The sequence below is a fragment of the Desmodus rotundus genome, chromosome 12 (assembly GCF_022682495.2).
Source record: "Desmodus rotundus isolate HL8 chromosome 12, HLdesRot8A.1, whole genome shotgun sequence".
NCBI classification, from domain to species: domain Eukaryota; kingdom Metazoa; phylum Chordata; class Mammalia; order Chiroptera; family Phyllostomidae; genus Desmodus; species Desmodus rotundus.
Window position 1 is genome coordinate 51,370,092 of NC_071398.1, and position 14,687 is coordinate 51,384,778.

The 14,687-nt window shown below is 44.4% G+C and overlaps 2 protein-coding genes across 6 annotated transcripts in view; both read left to right on the top strand.

Moving 5' to 3' along the window:
* The window catches only part of LOC139440257 (zinc finger protein 551-like), a 65,888-nt gene extending 56,380 nt beyond the window's left edge, over positions 1-9,508 (top strand). Inside the window, 4 exon segments of the mRNA XM_024570449.4 lie at positions 2,267-2,305; positions 4,719-4,845; positions 6,066-7,466; positions 7,469-9,508. Of these exon segments, the coding sequence (XP_024426217.4) occupies positions 2,267-2,305; positions 4,719-4,845; positions 6,066-7,466; positions 7,469-7,662 (1,761 nt within the window). The 3' untranslated portion in view covers positions 7,663-9,508.
* LOC112313823 (zinc finger protein 211) overlaps positions 1-14,687 on the top strand; it is an 82,758-nt gene that overhangs the window by 56,377 nt on the left and 11,694 nt on the right. For 2 of the 5 annotated variants that reach the window (XM_045203434.2, XM_053915596.1), the window contains exon 2: positions 1,126-2,305. The exons of the other annotated variants lie outside the window; for them this stretch is intronic. The gene's annotated coding sequence lies outside the window, so the exon portion shown is untranslated. The remainder of the gene's footprint in view (positions 1-1,125; positions 2,306-14,687) is intronic. 5 annotated transcript variants of the gene reach the window in all.

A 14,687-nucleotide genomic window follows, 5' to 3' on the forward strand; every position in this document is an offset into this window, starting at 1 on the left:
CCTCACAGAGCCACAGATCATGGTTGGCATCATATCTGAGACTCCATCAACCTGGCTCACACTGTTTGTCCTGCTTTGGTGATTCCCTGAGACTCTGCCCCACCCAACTTATGGTCCCATCCAGGCAGTTTATGGTCATTTTTCCATATGAGTGACTTGTTTTGGCTCATTCTTCTGACCTTCCAGTCAGAAATGAAGGATACACTAATTGAAATAAAAAACAATTTACAGGGAAACAACAGTAGAGTGGATGAAACTGAGAATCAAATCAATGATTTAGAACATAAGAAAGCAAAAAACAACCAACCAGAATAACAAAAAATAATCCAAAAAAATAAGGATAGTATAATGAGCCTCTGGGACAATTTCAAGCATACCAACATTTGCATCATAGGGATGCCAGAAGGAGAAGAGAAAGAGCAAGAAATTGGAAATTTGTTTGAAAAAATAATAAAAGAGCCCCAGCTAGTGTGGTTCAGTGGATTGAGTGCTGGCCTGCGAACCAAAGGGTCACTGGTTTGATTCCCAATCAGGGCACATGCCTGGGTTGTGGGCCAGGTCCCTGGAGGGGGGCATGCAAGAGGCAACTACACATTGATGTTTCTCTGCCTATCTTTCTCCCTTCCTTCCCCTCTCTAAAAATAAATAAAATTAAATCTTTTTTAAAAAGAAAAAATAATGAAAGAAAACCTCCTTAATTTGGTGAAGGAAGTAGACACACGAGTCCAGTAAGCATAGAGAGTCCAAACAAGATATATTCAAAGAGGCCCGCACTAAGATACATCATGATGAAAATGCTAACGTTTAAAGATAAAGAGAGAATCTTAAAAGTAGCAAGAGAAAAGTAGGTTGTTACCTGCAAGGGAGTTCCCATAAAATCGTCAGCTGAGTTCTCAAAAGAAACTTTACAGGCTAGAAGAGATTGGCAATAAATATTCAAAGTGGTGTAAAGCAAGGACCTACTACCTAGATTACTCTATCCAGCAAAGCCATCATTTAGAACCAAAGGCCAGATAAAGACCTTCCCAGATAAGAAAATGCTAAAAGTGTTCATCGCCACCAATTCATTTTTATTTGAAATTTTAAAGGACTTTTTAATAAAGATTTTCTTTTATTTTTATACAGAGGAGAAGCGGGGGAAAAAGTGAGAGAAACATCAATTTGTGTTTGCCTCTCGTGCACCCCCTACTGGGGACCTGGCTCACAACCCAGGCATCTGCCCTGACTGGGAATGGAACCCGCCGCCCTTTGATTCACAGGCCAGCATTCAATCCACTAAGCCACACCAGCCAGGGCTAAAGGTACTTATTAAAAAAAAAAAAATCAAAGTATGAACAATAAAATGGCAATAAATACATATCTATCAAAAATTGAATCCCCAAAACAAACTAAGCAAACAAGCAGAAAACACGGAATCATAGATATGGAGATCGGTTTAATGGCTACCAGATGGGAGAGGGGATTGGTGGAGTAGATAAAAAAGTGAAGGGATTAAGAGGCACAAATTAGTAGTTACAGAATAGTAAAGTGCAGTATAGGTTATGAAGAAGCTGAAGAACTTATATACATGATTTACGCACATGAACAAAGGTGTTGGGCTGGCCTGAGGGAGTAGGGGCTGCTTGGAGGGGGACAGAGGGGGAACAACTGGGACAACTATAATAGCATAATAAATAAAATATAATTAAAAAAGAAAAAAGATCTCTAGCCTACAGGAGTATGCTGAGCTTCAGAGTCTCAAATAATATGTCTCCATAATTTGGGTGATCATTTGCCGAGAGCACATCGCAGAAATATGATGAAGATCCCTTTAAAGGGGAGGTGAAGACTACCTACGTGTGCTGTTTCCCCATGCTCCTCGCAGCCGAGCATAGCCTTTTTGGCAATAATCCTGTTATCCCCTGAATTTTGTGGGGACTACATTACCCAGAATGCTCAGAGCCGAGGGGCAGCATCCCTACCCAATGAGAACTTAGAAAGGAGGAGATTCCACGTTGGCTCATTTTTTCTGGGGGTGGGACTTCTGGTTCGGTCTTGGCGGCCATGTTAGCAGTTCTTGGTTTTGTTCGCTGTCCAAGGCTCCGGAGCGGGGAGGCCGGATTGAGGTGCTGGGTCCAGAGCGGTCGAGAGTCGTGGTCCCGCCGCATAATTGCAGCTGTGGGACTCGGCGACGCTGCCTGTGTGACCCGTGGCAAGGCCAAAACAGGAACCCCCGTGCCAGTACCCCGGGCTCCCACCTGGTCCGCCACTCCCGCCCGGTCCATAGAGTCTGATGGCGTTGCCCGCACAGAGGCGCCCGGCTGAGGTGAGTCCTTGTCCCCCGGGCCCTCCCGCCTCACTCCACTGAACCCTGTAGCCCCGGTACGGAGCGCCTGCCACGTCCTGCAGCCCAGGCCTCGGCGTCCGGGACGGTGACAGTGTTACGGGGCGGGGAGAGGGCGATGGGCTGAGGAGCACCTGGTAAAAGATGAACTGAGCACTGAGGCACCGAAATTAAACAGCCGGCTTGAGTCCCAGTCTCCAGGGCGGGGAGCAGTACAGGCTTGCCTGAGCCCGTGAAACCCGCCATGAACTCGTTTCTCCAAGGCCTATCTCTGTCCACTTGTCCCGTGGCTGCAGACGCGGTCATGGAACCACAGGGAAGTGGAGCATGTCCCCGTTGCTCACTGGCCCTGACCACCACCCACATATTCTCTGTAATGAGTGTCTTCGGACTGTAAAGTGATATTTCCTCTGTTTTGGGTTTGGAGAATCTGGAGGCACCCTAAGTACAGGGTCCTAAGTCCACTCCAAGGGTGGTCTCTTTTAACAAAGGTCAAGGGGACAGGAGTCAGGACTGGAATCGTTTCCTGAGAGGTTGGGTGTCTATTCTGGCGCTAAGGTAGGATTTGGATCTGAAGGGAGAGATGTTACTGAAGTCTTACCTGGGTTTTTCTGGCACTTGTATCATCATAGACTGGAGTTGAGGGAGGAAAAAGGAAGAAGGGTGGGGGGGAGGGTCGGGGCTATTGCCATAATTCAGCTGAGGGTTAATGGAGCAGAGTTGTGGCTTAGGAGATGTGATTGCATTATGATGTGTGTATTTTTTAAAAAGACAACTCTTTGTTTTTTAAATCCTCACCTGAGGACATGTTTGTTGATTTTAGAGGGAGAAACATTGATAGGTTAACTCCCGTATGAGCCATGTCTAGGGATCGAACCTTTAACATAGGTATGTGCCCTAACTGGGAACCAACCTGCACCGGGTGCCAACTTTTCTTTTCTTTTCTTTTTTTAAATTTTATTTATTTATTTATTTATTTGGAGGGAGGGGAAAAGAGGGAGAAGGAAAGGGAGAGAAACATCAGTATGTGGTTGCCTCTCATGTGCCTCCACCAGGCACCTGGCCCGCAACCCAGGCATGTGCCCCGACTGGGAATCGAACCAGCAACCCTTTGGTTTGCAGGTCAGCATTCAATCCACTGAGCCACACCTGCCAGGGCCAACTTTGTTTTCTAATGTGGACTGTGGCAGGTTTATCAGCAGCTGTTAAGAACAGAAGCTCCACTTATAATGAGGAGGTTGGTAGAAGTTATAGTCATGGGAGATAGCAGGATGTTCTGAGATTTTTGGGGGGAGCACTATGTGGAGACATTGAGTGAGCAGCTAAACACACAGGTCTGGAAATCTGGGGAAGGGTTGGAGATGGAGACATCTAAAATGTAATGGCTGCTGTGTGGGCCAAAGTGAATGATTTGGGTCACTTGTCACTTTGGGACGAGTGTTTTTATGGTTATGGTGGTAAAAACTGTGCCAGGAAATGGGGAGCTTAGGGGCTCAAGACTGGCTCTCTTGCTTGGATACCTGGGTGATGGTATTGAAACACATTTGAGGGAGGTAAGTGGCCATGGAAGGAGAATGTGTCGGGAACAGGCCAGTCTGGCAGGTGGCCTAGGTTTCCAGTGGAAGGAGTAGATATGAAGTGGATGCAGCAGCTTAGGAGCAATGAAGGCGACATGACCCTTAGGACTGAGCTAGAGTGTATTCACCCACCACTCTATGAATTCCACCAGGGTTTTATGGGGACTTTGGTGGGGCCTGAGCTACTGCTATTCACTCTTTTTCAGACTGCATCCCCCAGGTGGCCCTGTGTGCTGTGTGGTGTCCTCCTCTCCCAGGCTGTGCTATTCATTAACTTTGTACAGAGTCAGGTGTTGTGTGTTTGGCCATCCCTATAACACTAAGATGGGAATCCCACCCTCACCAGTGGGGTGAAGAGGAGGTGATTAAAATAAAAGTAACATGGGGAGGCCAGGAAGATGCCTTTGGTGTGGAACAGTGAAGTGGTGGTGACCATAGATACGTGGCTGTGGGATCCAGTCTCAAGAATTATATGTTCTTGGAGATGGAGTATTCCTGATGACTCCAGGGGCTTGGTATCAAGACTTAGGTGAACTTAGCCACACCAGCGGAATAGCGTGGCATGAGTGGGTGGACCCCTCTATGCAGGTCCAAAACTTGGATGTCTGCTTATCCACCTGCTTCCTCTTGCTGATGGGTGGACCCTGTCATCAGTGAGCCCATGAGGAGACAGCAGCACCGGTGGCACCAGGGCTTGGCTTGTCCTTTGAGTTGGGGAGATTGGGAGGAGGATGGGCACAGGGTAGATGTTTGGGGGAAGGATTGTGGGTTCTCAGTAGAGGAACTTTTTGTGGTTTCATCTGTCCTCATCATGCCAGGGCAGGGTGACCTTTGAGGATGTGGCCGTGTACTTCTCCTTGGAGGAATGGAATCTCCTTAATGAGGCTCAGAGACATCTGTACCACGATGTGATGCTGGAGAACTTGGCACTTATAACCTCCTTGGGTAAGGTTTTCAAACTCACCCCTGTGCAATGAGCTAGTAGTCTCTACCCTTCCCTTTTTCCCTAGGAACAAGCAGGCCTGTCCTCACAGCAGGACCATGGGCTCTGCTTCCCTAGTTCCCAGGGAAGGTGCTGTGGTTATTGGGCTGAGGTGTGTGCACCGCACTCTCCTTCCATGAGCAGCCCCAACACTTGTCCTGCAGACTTGCAGGGAAGGAATCAGGATCAGGAGTCTTCCAGTGAACCTAATGGATATCACCTTACTTGCCCTTTTGACGGAGTGACCTTGTCCAAATCCAAAGCTCCTGTGTGCCCAGGTTCTGCTTCCTTCCTCTAGCAGACACTTTTCTCAGGTGTGCCTCTGCCAGGAATTGCCATCACTGATATGGTGACTCCTTATATGGCCCACAGGCTATTCTTGCAAATCCCTCTTTTGAAGTTTTCTGTAGTATTTAGTTTTCTATTGGCTGTCATGTGCTGAGTTGTTCTGGGTTAGTGCTGGCTCCTCATCTGTGCTGTCCTTCCCTTAGAACTTGTATAAGTTGCCATAAATTTACTCATTGAGGGAGTTGGGTTGGGTTGGAAAGCAGTGGTTCTCAGGATGAGTATGAGTCCATCTATACACAGCAAGATGGGCTCAGAAGGAGCCTGGCCCTGAAGAGTGTCACCTGGGGAAGGGCATGATGTCATTGCTGTGTTCAAATCATACCAGATACCTATTTGCAGACTAGTATTTTGGTGCCAGGACTTATGGCCACATATGGTATCTAAACAGTTTTTCTCACCACTCCATCTACATTGTGTTCCTCATTGGCTCCTGTGCATTGTGTCTTGAGGAGTGTTCATATTCCTAAACAGTCCTTGAACATCAGCTTCCCTGCTTTACTTGAATTTCCTTGGTTCTTGATACACCCTTCTACATGTATTCATGTGTCACCGGTAGAGAAATTCTTTTGGAAAGTTGGTAGTAGAGAAATGAACCATAGACCCTGTCTCTCCTCTGTGTAACACTGCATGTTTGTGTCCTTCACCTTGTGAGGCTTCCCCCATTCTGTGCTCTGTATAGCCCAATACTGCTAACCAGCCCCATCCTCAGCCTGAACCAACATCCTGGTCCTTCACATGGTGCCACGGGCCTACTCCTGAGTTTGTCAGACACATACATGCACTGCCCCCTCCCACCAAAGGCAGCATGCACTTCACCAGCACTTCTTGCTTTCAGGTTGTTGGCATGGAGCCCAGAATGAGGAGGTACCTTCTGAGCACCGTGATTCTTTACAAGGAGTGTCACAGGTCTGGACTCCCAAGGCAGGTGTGTCTCCCCAGAAGGCCCATCCTTGTGAGATGTGTGGTATGGACTTGAGAGACATTGTGCACTTGACCAAGCACCAGGGAACACGTCATGGGCAGAATCTGTGCAAGATAGGGGCATGTGAGAAGCAGTTATATGTCAGTGTGGAACTTCAGCATCAGAAGCAGCACACGGAAGAGAAGTGCCTCAGAAGCAACATGGGCAGAGCCTCAGTTGTAAAGGACTGCAAATTCTGTATATCAGGGGAACTCTTTTCCTATGGAGAGGCTGTGAGGGACTTCCTAGCCAGCTCAGGATTTCTCCGGCATCAGGCCACACACACCAAGGAGAAGTCAAAGAGGAGAACTGAGTGTGGGGCAACCTCTCACAGGGGAAAAACTATATATAACTCTGGAGAATACACAAAAGACTTCAATTGCAAACACACACTTGTTGAACACCAGAGAGTTTTCACTAGAGAAAGATGCTACATGTGTAGTGAATGTGGAAAGTCTTACAGCAAAAGCTATAGCCTCAATGACCATTGGAGAGTTCACACTGGGGAAAAGCCTTATGAGTGTGGAGAATGTGGGAAGTCCTTTCGGCAAAGCTCTAGCCTCATTCAGCACCGGAGAGTTCACACTGGAGCAAGGCCTCACAAATGTGACTTATGTGGGAAATTATTTAGCAACAAGTCCAACCTCATTAAACACCGAAGAATTCACACTGGAGAAAGGCCTTATGAATGTAGTGAATGTGGGAAATCCTTTAGTGAAAGCTCTGCACTCCTTCAACACCGGAGTGTTCATACTGGAGAAAGGCCTTATGAGTGCAGTGAGTGTGGGAAGTTTTTTACCTACCACTCCAGTCTCATAAAACACCAGAGAGTTCACTCTGGATCAAGGCCCTATGCATGCAATGAATGTGGAAAATCCTTTACTCAAAACTCCAGCCTCATTGAACACCGCAGAGTTCATAGTGGAGAAAGGCCTTACAAATGCAGCGAATGTGGGAAATCTTTTAGCCAAAGCTCTGCGCTTCTTCAGCATCGGAGAGTTCACACTGGAGAAAGGCCTTATGAGTGCAGTGAATGTGGGAAGTTCTTCACTTACAGCTCTAGTCTCTTAAAACACCAGAGAGTTCACACTGGATCGAGGCCTTATGAGTGCAGTGAATGTGGGAAATCCTTTACTCAAAACTCTAGTCTCATCAAACACAGGAGAATTCACACTGGAGAAAGGCCTTATGAGTGTAGTAAATGTGGGAAATCCTTTAGCCATAGCTCCAGCCTCATTAAACACCAGAGAGTTCACACTGGATAAAGGCCTTAGGAGTAGTGGAATGTGGGAAGTTATTTACCTTTAACTCCAGACTCCTAAAACACCAGATCACATTGGACGACAGCCTTGAGCATGGCAGTGTGAGAAATCATTTACCAAAATCCAGCCTCATTATATCTAGAGCAGGGACATCAAACTCATTTTCACCGGGGGCCACATCAGCCTTGTGGTTGCCTTCAAAGGGCTGAATGTAATTTTAGGACTATATATAAATGTAACTACTCCTTAACAGTTAAGCAAGAGCTCAGCATTGCCACTGGGTAGAAACAAGGTGCGGGGCCAGATTCGGCCCACGGACCTTGTGTTTGCCACCTGTGATCTAGAGAATTCACAGTGGAGAAAGGTCTTGTAAGTGCAGTGAATATAAGAAGGCATTTAGTCGAAGGACTTGCCATATTGGATACCACAGATTTCAAATGGGAGAACTGCCTTAACTGCACAGGTATATACTATATTTTTGTTCAGTGAGCCAGCACTGGAGGAGGTCCCTTATGAAGGTTCCATTTGCCTATATTGAGCCTCAAACATGTAAACATCCATAAAAATTTCAGGTACATGGGAACAGCATTGCACTTTTTTACCTGCCCAGGGCCATGGCCAGATTTATGTCACTGGCAGTTCGTAGCAGAAGCCATTTCATCTCTACCTCCTGGCTGGAGCCCACAGTGTGCAACATAGATAAATGTTGCAATGGGGATAGATAAATCCCAAAATGTTCAGGAAGTAAACCCCAGTGTGCTCTCATTTGCAGAATGATTCGTCAGTAACATGAGCACTTAACTGCTTTCCCAGTTTTTTCCTCTCAGATGAGTTAGCGCATGGACCTTACCTAGTTTTGGCCTAGGGCACTGTTGGGATTACGTTTTTCAGGGATATTGTTGGTCTTACGTGACTTCTGTGATGGCATTTTCCAGCCTCCAAGTCACCAACCCAGGAACTGCCTATCATTGCTCTTGTTTGTATGACAATTAAGGTCTTTTTAATCTTGGGAGTTATAGTCACTGTTCAGGCTGCTTTGAAATTAACTGGGTTTTTAAGAATGCAGGGGTGAACAGCTTTGGTTGGGATCCCAAACTGTGTGCCTCAGAGTGTATATGTAGTATGATGGTAGAATATACCTCTTCGATTTTGGCCTAGTTTGCATTGCTGCTCAAAGCCTTTAAGGAAAGACTGCAGAGCTTTGGGCTCCTCTTTTGTAGGTTCAGAGTTCAACCTGAGGAGGGGGTCCTTGTGACAACCCTTGGTGCTTCTAAGAGCAGCGTGAACTTGATCTCTTGTTCACAGGGGCTGTTGTGTCATGCTTCGCACTGGTGAGAGGACATCTATCCCGCAGGTCCTGCCGTGGAGCTGTGGGCTCCGATGTCCTGAATTCTGTGGGATAACGTCACTGGTTTTAAGATTATGGGGTCCAGGAGAATGATTGTTGTTACAGAAACACTGGATTAATAGATTGGAGGAAACTGCCATAAACTGATTAGCAGGCTCTACCTTTATTTGTGGACCTCTTGTGAAAGGTCTACAATGTATAGTATCTATGGCTGTGAAGGATGAGCGGGTACAGATGTTCTCAGGCCCTCCAAGAACTATGTATCTTGTGTAGCTAAGGTTCCTGTCAGAGAAAATGTAAAGGTTTTGTGGGTTTTGTGGCCCCCCTGGGCTGTTCACCTAAGGTCGCCGTTGTGCAGGAACACAAGAAAGGAGATCTCAGTCCAGCAATGTGGTCTTTGTGACCCAGTCAGCGTTCCTGTGAGTAAAGTGGAAACACCCTCCAGTGTTCACCTATTTTTGCTGCCACTCAGGCAGGTGTCCGCCTCATGAGGGGAGAGGATATGGAGTCAGTTCAGTTGCCAAACCTGATTTTCTAAAGGGTAAGAAATCCAGACTTTAATATGAACCTATTTTTTAAGTTTTAATAAGGTATAAACAACATGCAATAATCTATCCATATTTAAACTGTATAATTAGGTAAGTGTTGACATTCATGTAAACCCCTGAAACCATCAAGCATAATAATAAACCTTTCCATCACCCCTATGTTTACCTTGTGTCCTTTAATAATCATTGTCCTCCAAGCAGCCACAGATTTGCATTTTGTAATAATAGATTGGTTTGCATTTTCTAAAATTTTACATGATTGAAATCATAGTGTTTAGTCTTCTTCTTGGGTGCCCTCATGTGACATTTGAGAATCATCAGTGTTGCTTATTTGAGTAGTTTATTCTTTTTATATTGTTCATAAGCATGTTACATTTATCTGCTTACGGATATTTTAATTGTTTCTAGTTTTGGCCATTGCAAAAATTGGACAAAGTTCATATTGATATGTTTCCTTTCTCATGTTAATACCGTTAAGTGCAATACCCAAGTCAGAGTGTAGATGAATGTATAACTTTAAGAAGCACCAAACTGTCATCTAAAATGATTGTTCCTTTTGTATTTTTACCAGCAGTGTATACAGGTTCCAGTTCTCCCATGGCCTTGCTAATAGTGCATAGGCCTAGTCTTTTAAAATTTTGATCCTTTTAGTAAATGTGTAGCGGTATCTCACTCTGATTTTGCATGTCCCTGGTATTTCATGATGCTGAGCATAGCTAATGTACAAAAAATATGGGGGAATGGTGAATATGTTAAATGGTGTGGAAGAAATCAACAAGCCAATTTTAGATTGTGGCAAATTCTAATGGACAAATAAATGGCTTAGCACCTTCACAAATGTGTAGCTTCAGTCACTAATGCCATGTAACTTAAGTCCATACAGTTTTAAATTTCCGCCATTATTTCCAGGCAGAGCTCCTTACGGCCTACTGCTTTCACTTCTGGTGGGCTCCCCTTGTAGACACTCCCCCCCAACCCCCACCCCTTGAGTCAGCCTCACTGAGACTCTGCTCTGACCATCCCTCTCCTCTCTCATTTCACGATTCATCTAAGAGTAAAGTCTGATCTTCTGCTCTCCCAGTCTGAGCACTAGGATTGGTCCAAGCGTCAGGGCCCCTCCCCAGAATTCCAGACCTGTTAATCCAGTTGTCCATGTGCCACCTCCACCTTTGGGACATCTCAGATTCACCATGTCCAAAATCCAACTCCTAATATTACCCCTGAATCCTGTTCTACCACCAAATTACCTATCTCCGTTCTTCTAGATGTTTAGGCAAAACTATCTGGGGCGGTTATTTACCTTCATTCACAGCCATATCTGATGTAGCAGGAAAACGCATCAGTTCTGTCTTTAAGCTCTATCAAGAATCTGCACTTAGCCCCACTCTACTCCCACCTCTCTGGCCCACCTGATACAGACTAGTAAGCCAGGATAAGAGGTATAGGGAAACTGAAACAGTTAAACACCCAAGGATGTTACAGCCTTCTTAGTAAATTGCAAAATCCTATCCTGTCTAATCAGGACACTTAGGAGTAAATGGTTTACACTTATCCCCAACAAGAGGTTAAATAGCTTAAATCACCCTACTCAGGGAGATAGCAGAAATGCAATTAATGCGGCTTGCCAGCCACCTCCAAAGATGGAGGAAGTTACGGTAATCAGTCTCATCTTGGCACATCAGCACAAAGCTCTTGAATATCCTATTGAAATCCATACGACCTCCCCTAAACTCCCAACCTTTAGAAACCCTCAAAATGAAGGACCCAGCATGCAGTATCCCTCCAGGCTGCACACCCGTGCCTTTCCCTCCTGCCTCTTCTTCACCTAAACACTAAGGGACTCCATGAGACTTGGAATGAGGGGGCAATGGGCAGCAGCAGCTGTCCCAGACTAACCCCCTGAACCTGCCTCCATGGTACCCTTTTCTCTGACTTCTCAGTGATCCAAAGCAGACCCACCTAGACTCACTTTCCTTCTCTTGTTGCTTCTGTAAGTCCCTGTTTCACTGTCCCCAGCTTTAATAAACATACTCTCAAAGTCACCTGGACTCATGTTGTGAAGTCTTCCCTGCATGAGGTCAAGAAACGTACGACGCACTGCCATGGCTGGTGTGGCTCAGTGAATTGAGTGGCCCCCAGTTGGGGACATGCAAGAGGCAACCACACTTGGATGTTTCTCTCCCTTCTTTCTCCCTCTCTTCCCCTGTCTCTAAAAATAAATAAACAAAATCTTTAAGAAAACAAAACCAAAACCCCACACACTACAGGCCGGTTGAGGGAGATCTGCTCTGCCAACACCAAAACTTTCAAGTGGCCTCCTTTCTAGTTTATTTCTTTCCCTCTTCCATCATGATCACTTCTCCCTGAGCAACATTTGGAATACTTTTAAAACCATAATTTAAAGAAAAATAGAAAACTTTAACTCAGACTCCCTCCTCTGTTCCAACTTCCATGGCTCACAGGAACCCTACAGTGGCTGCCTGAGCTGCCATGGCAGGCGCACATGAGTGGGACCCCAGGTTTCCTGACTGCTCTGGGCTCAAGCATACTTCCAAGGCTTTGTGCTTGCTGGTCACTCCACCTGCAACACTCTTCCACACTTCATACTGTGTTTTAGAAATGGGGACCCTCCACCCAGAAACACCTTACTGTTCTGGAGATGGGCCTGAACTGCAGCGACCTGAGCAGGGGGTCTTCAAGATTTGGGTAGGGTGCGGCCTGGTGCATTAGCAAGGTCATGGCCCTGAAGGTGGAGCAGTTTCAGGGAGCTCAAGCTGGGCAGCTTGGGAGGTCACCCAGGTGACAAGACCTCCTCTTGCTCTGCTGCTCCAGTATCTCAGTTCAACCCACTGACCAGATGAACAGGATCAAAAGCAGCTGAAATGACCGTCACAAGGAAGACACTGGAAGTCCCACTTCCAAATGGTACACTCACAGAAACAACCCTCTTCCAGTCTTTCCTAAGTCTAGTGCTGTTGGGTACTTAAGGTGCACATTCTTCTGGGAAATACAGTTGCTGTTATGGAGGCAGCCACTGGGAGGGGCACCCTATCCTGGCCTCCTGCGTATTGGATAAGTACTAAGAAAAAATATACCAAAACTTACCCTGGCTGGTGTGGGTCAGTGAAAAATACACCAAAGCTAGAGTGGGCAAAGCCTACCCATAGGTAAAGAGAGAACAGGATCTATTTTGTGTCCCTCAACATAAAAGTGGATGCAGCATTACCTTACATTTAAAATGTGTAGCTCGGTTGGTTAGAGCAGTATCCTGATATGCCATGGTTGTGGGTTCAATCCCCAATGAGGGCACTTACAAGGATCAACCACTGAATGCATAAATAAGTGGAACAAATCAATATTTCTCTTCCTCTCTAAAATCAATAAAAATAAATACAGAGAGTTGGCACAGTCCTTCACTTTTTTACTATGTATTTTGCCTATATAAAGAATACCTTGCTGAAAATCTTGGAGAAAATATTCCAATGAGATAAGTCAATAGGTTTTGGAATAAAAATGGAAAGTAAAGGTAACATGTTGGTAGGTTTCACTTTGGGCTAAAATTTAAAAAAGATATTCATAGATATCTATTGTTGACAGTCTTAACTTGCATTACTTGCTGGTGTTGCCAAACAAAATGACTGCTATTATTTTGGGGGCTTATAATACTAGAAATATAAAACTTCCACATTGTTTTATAATTCTGAGAAATAGTTAAACACCATAAGGTAAAAATTGACAATAATTGCTTTAATATGTAAAGTTAGAAATAATTTCTTGAAAAGCTACAAAGCGTATTATAAATCTACATTAAGTAAGGTGTCTTTTTAAAAAATTTAGATTTTTTAAAAAGATTTTACTTATTTCTTTTTAGAGAGGGGAAGGGAGGGAGAAAGACAGGGAGAGAAACATCATTGTGTGGTTGGTTGCCTCTCACACAACCCAGTATGCATGGAATACTTGGGGATGTGACCCGCAACCCAGGCATGTGCCCTAGACTGGGAATTAAACCAGCAACTCTTTGGTACACAGGCCAGTGCTCAATCCACTGAGCCAACCCAGCCAGGGCTAAGTAAAGTGGCTTAATGGCATGGAGTTTAGCTTGAAAACTAGTAGAACACACTATAAATTCATGATTTACAACTGTGGTGGTACTTACAAAATAATGGGAAATGGCAGTTTTTAAATAAAATTTTCTGGGGCCATGTGATACATAAATTTTAATTTTTACTAAAGTGCTTCTAGTATTAAAACATAAAAATTAAAAGAAGCCACATGCTTGAGAAAATGTTTCAGTCCTCTACAATTGCTAGTATACAAATAAATTTAATAAATACTGCAAGTTAAAGAGAAAAAAATTAAATGAAAATGAGTGCACAAAGCATGTAGAGTCACTTTAGAAGCATTCCAAAGGGAAATTATTTTTAAAAGTTGATTTTAGAGGGAGGGAGGGAGGGAGAAACATCAATTTGTTGTTTCGCTTATTTATGCATTCACTGGTTGATTCCTACATGTGCCCTGCCTAGGGACTGAACCTGCAACCTTGGCATATCCGGACAGTGCTCTAACCAACTGAGCTATCCTGTCAAGGCCCAAAGGACAATTTTAAAAAGGAAAAAAAAATCCACCTACTGGCAACCAGGAAAATGCAAATTAAAACCAAAGTCATCAGCCCGGAAGGATGGGTCGATTGGGCGTTATCCCACAAAGTGAAAGCTTGTGGGTTCAATTCCCAGTAAGGGTACATAAAACATTAAAAAAAACAAAAAGAAAATGTGTAAATTATTTAGATAGATAGTAGCAGGCATTAAAAATTGATAATGATTTTTCTTAAAAGTTAATTGATATCCAACATTTTTTTAATGATTATGACCCATAGTTTGCATCTAAACAGGAAAGTTGAAATGTGAAATACTGCAACTACTCAAAAATTCATAAGATCATTCATATATTCTTTTCCTCTTTTAAAAAAATTTTAAAAGATTTTATTTATTTTTAGAGAGGGGAAGACAGGGAGAAAAAGAGTGAGAGAAACATCAATGTGTGGTTGCCTCTTGAGTGCCTCCCTAGAGGGTACCCAGCCCAGCAACCCAGGCATGTGCTCCCACTGAGAATCAAACCAGCGACCCTTTGGTTTGCAGGCCAGCACTCAATCTACTGAGCCACACCAGCCAGAGCCATAATGGAATGTCTACATTTTAGTTTAAAAAATAAATTAATTCAGTTTAATTAATTCCATATATAACACCCAGATATAAGTCAGGATTGTTATTTGAATAGAACCTTTTCAAATACTTACAGTTATATGTCACCATACCTTCAAAAAATGTGATTGTGCTCT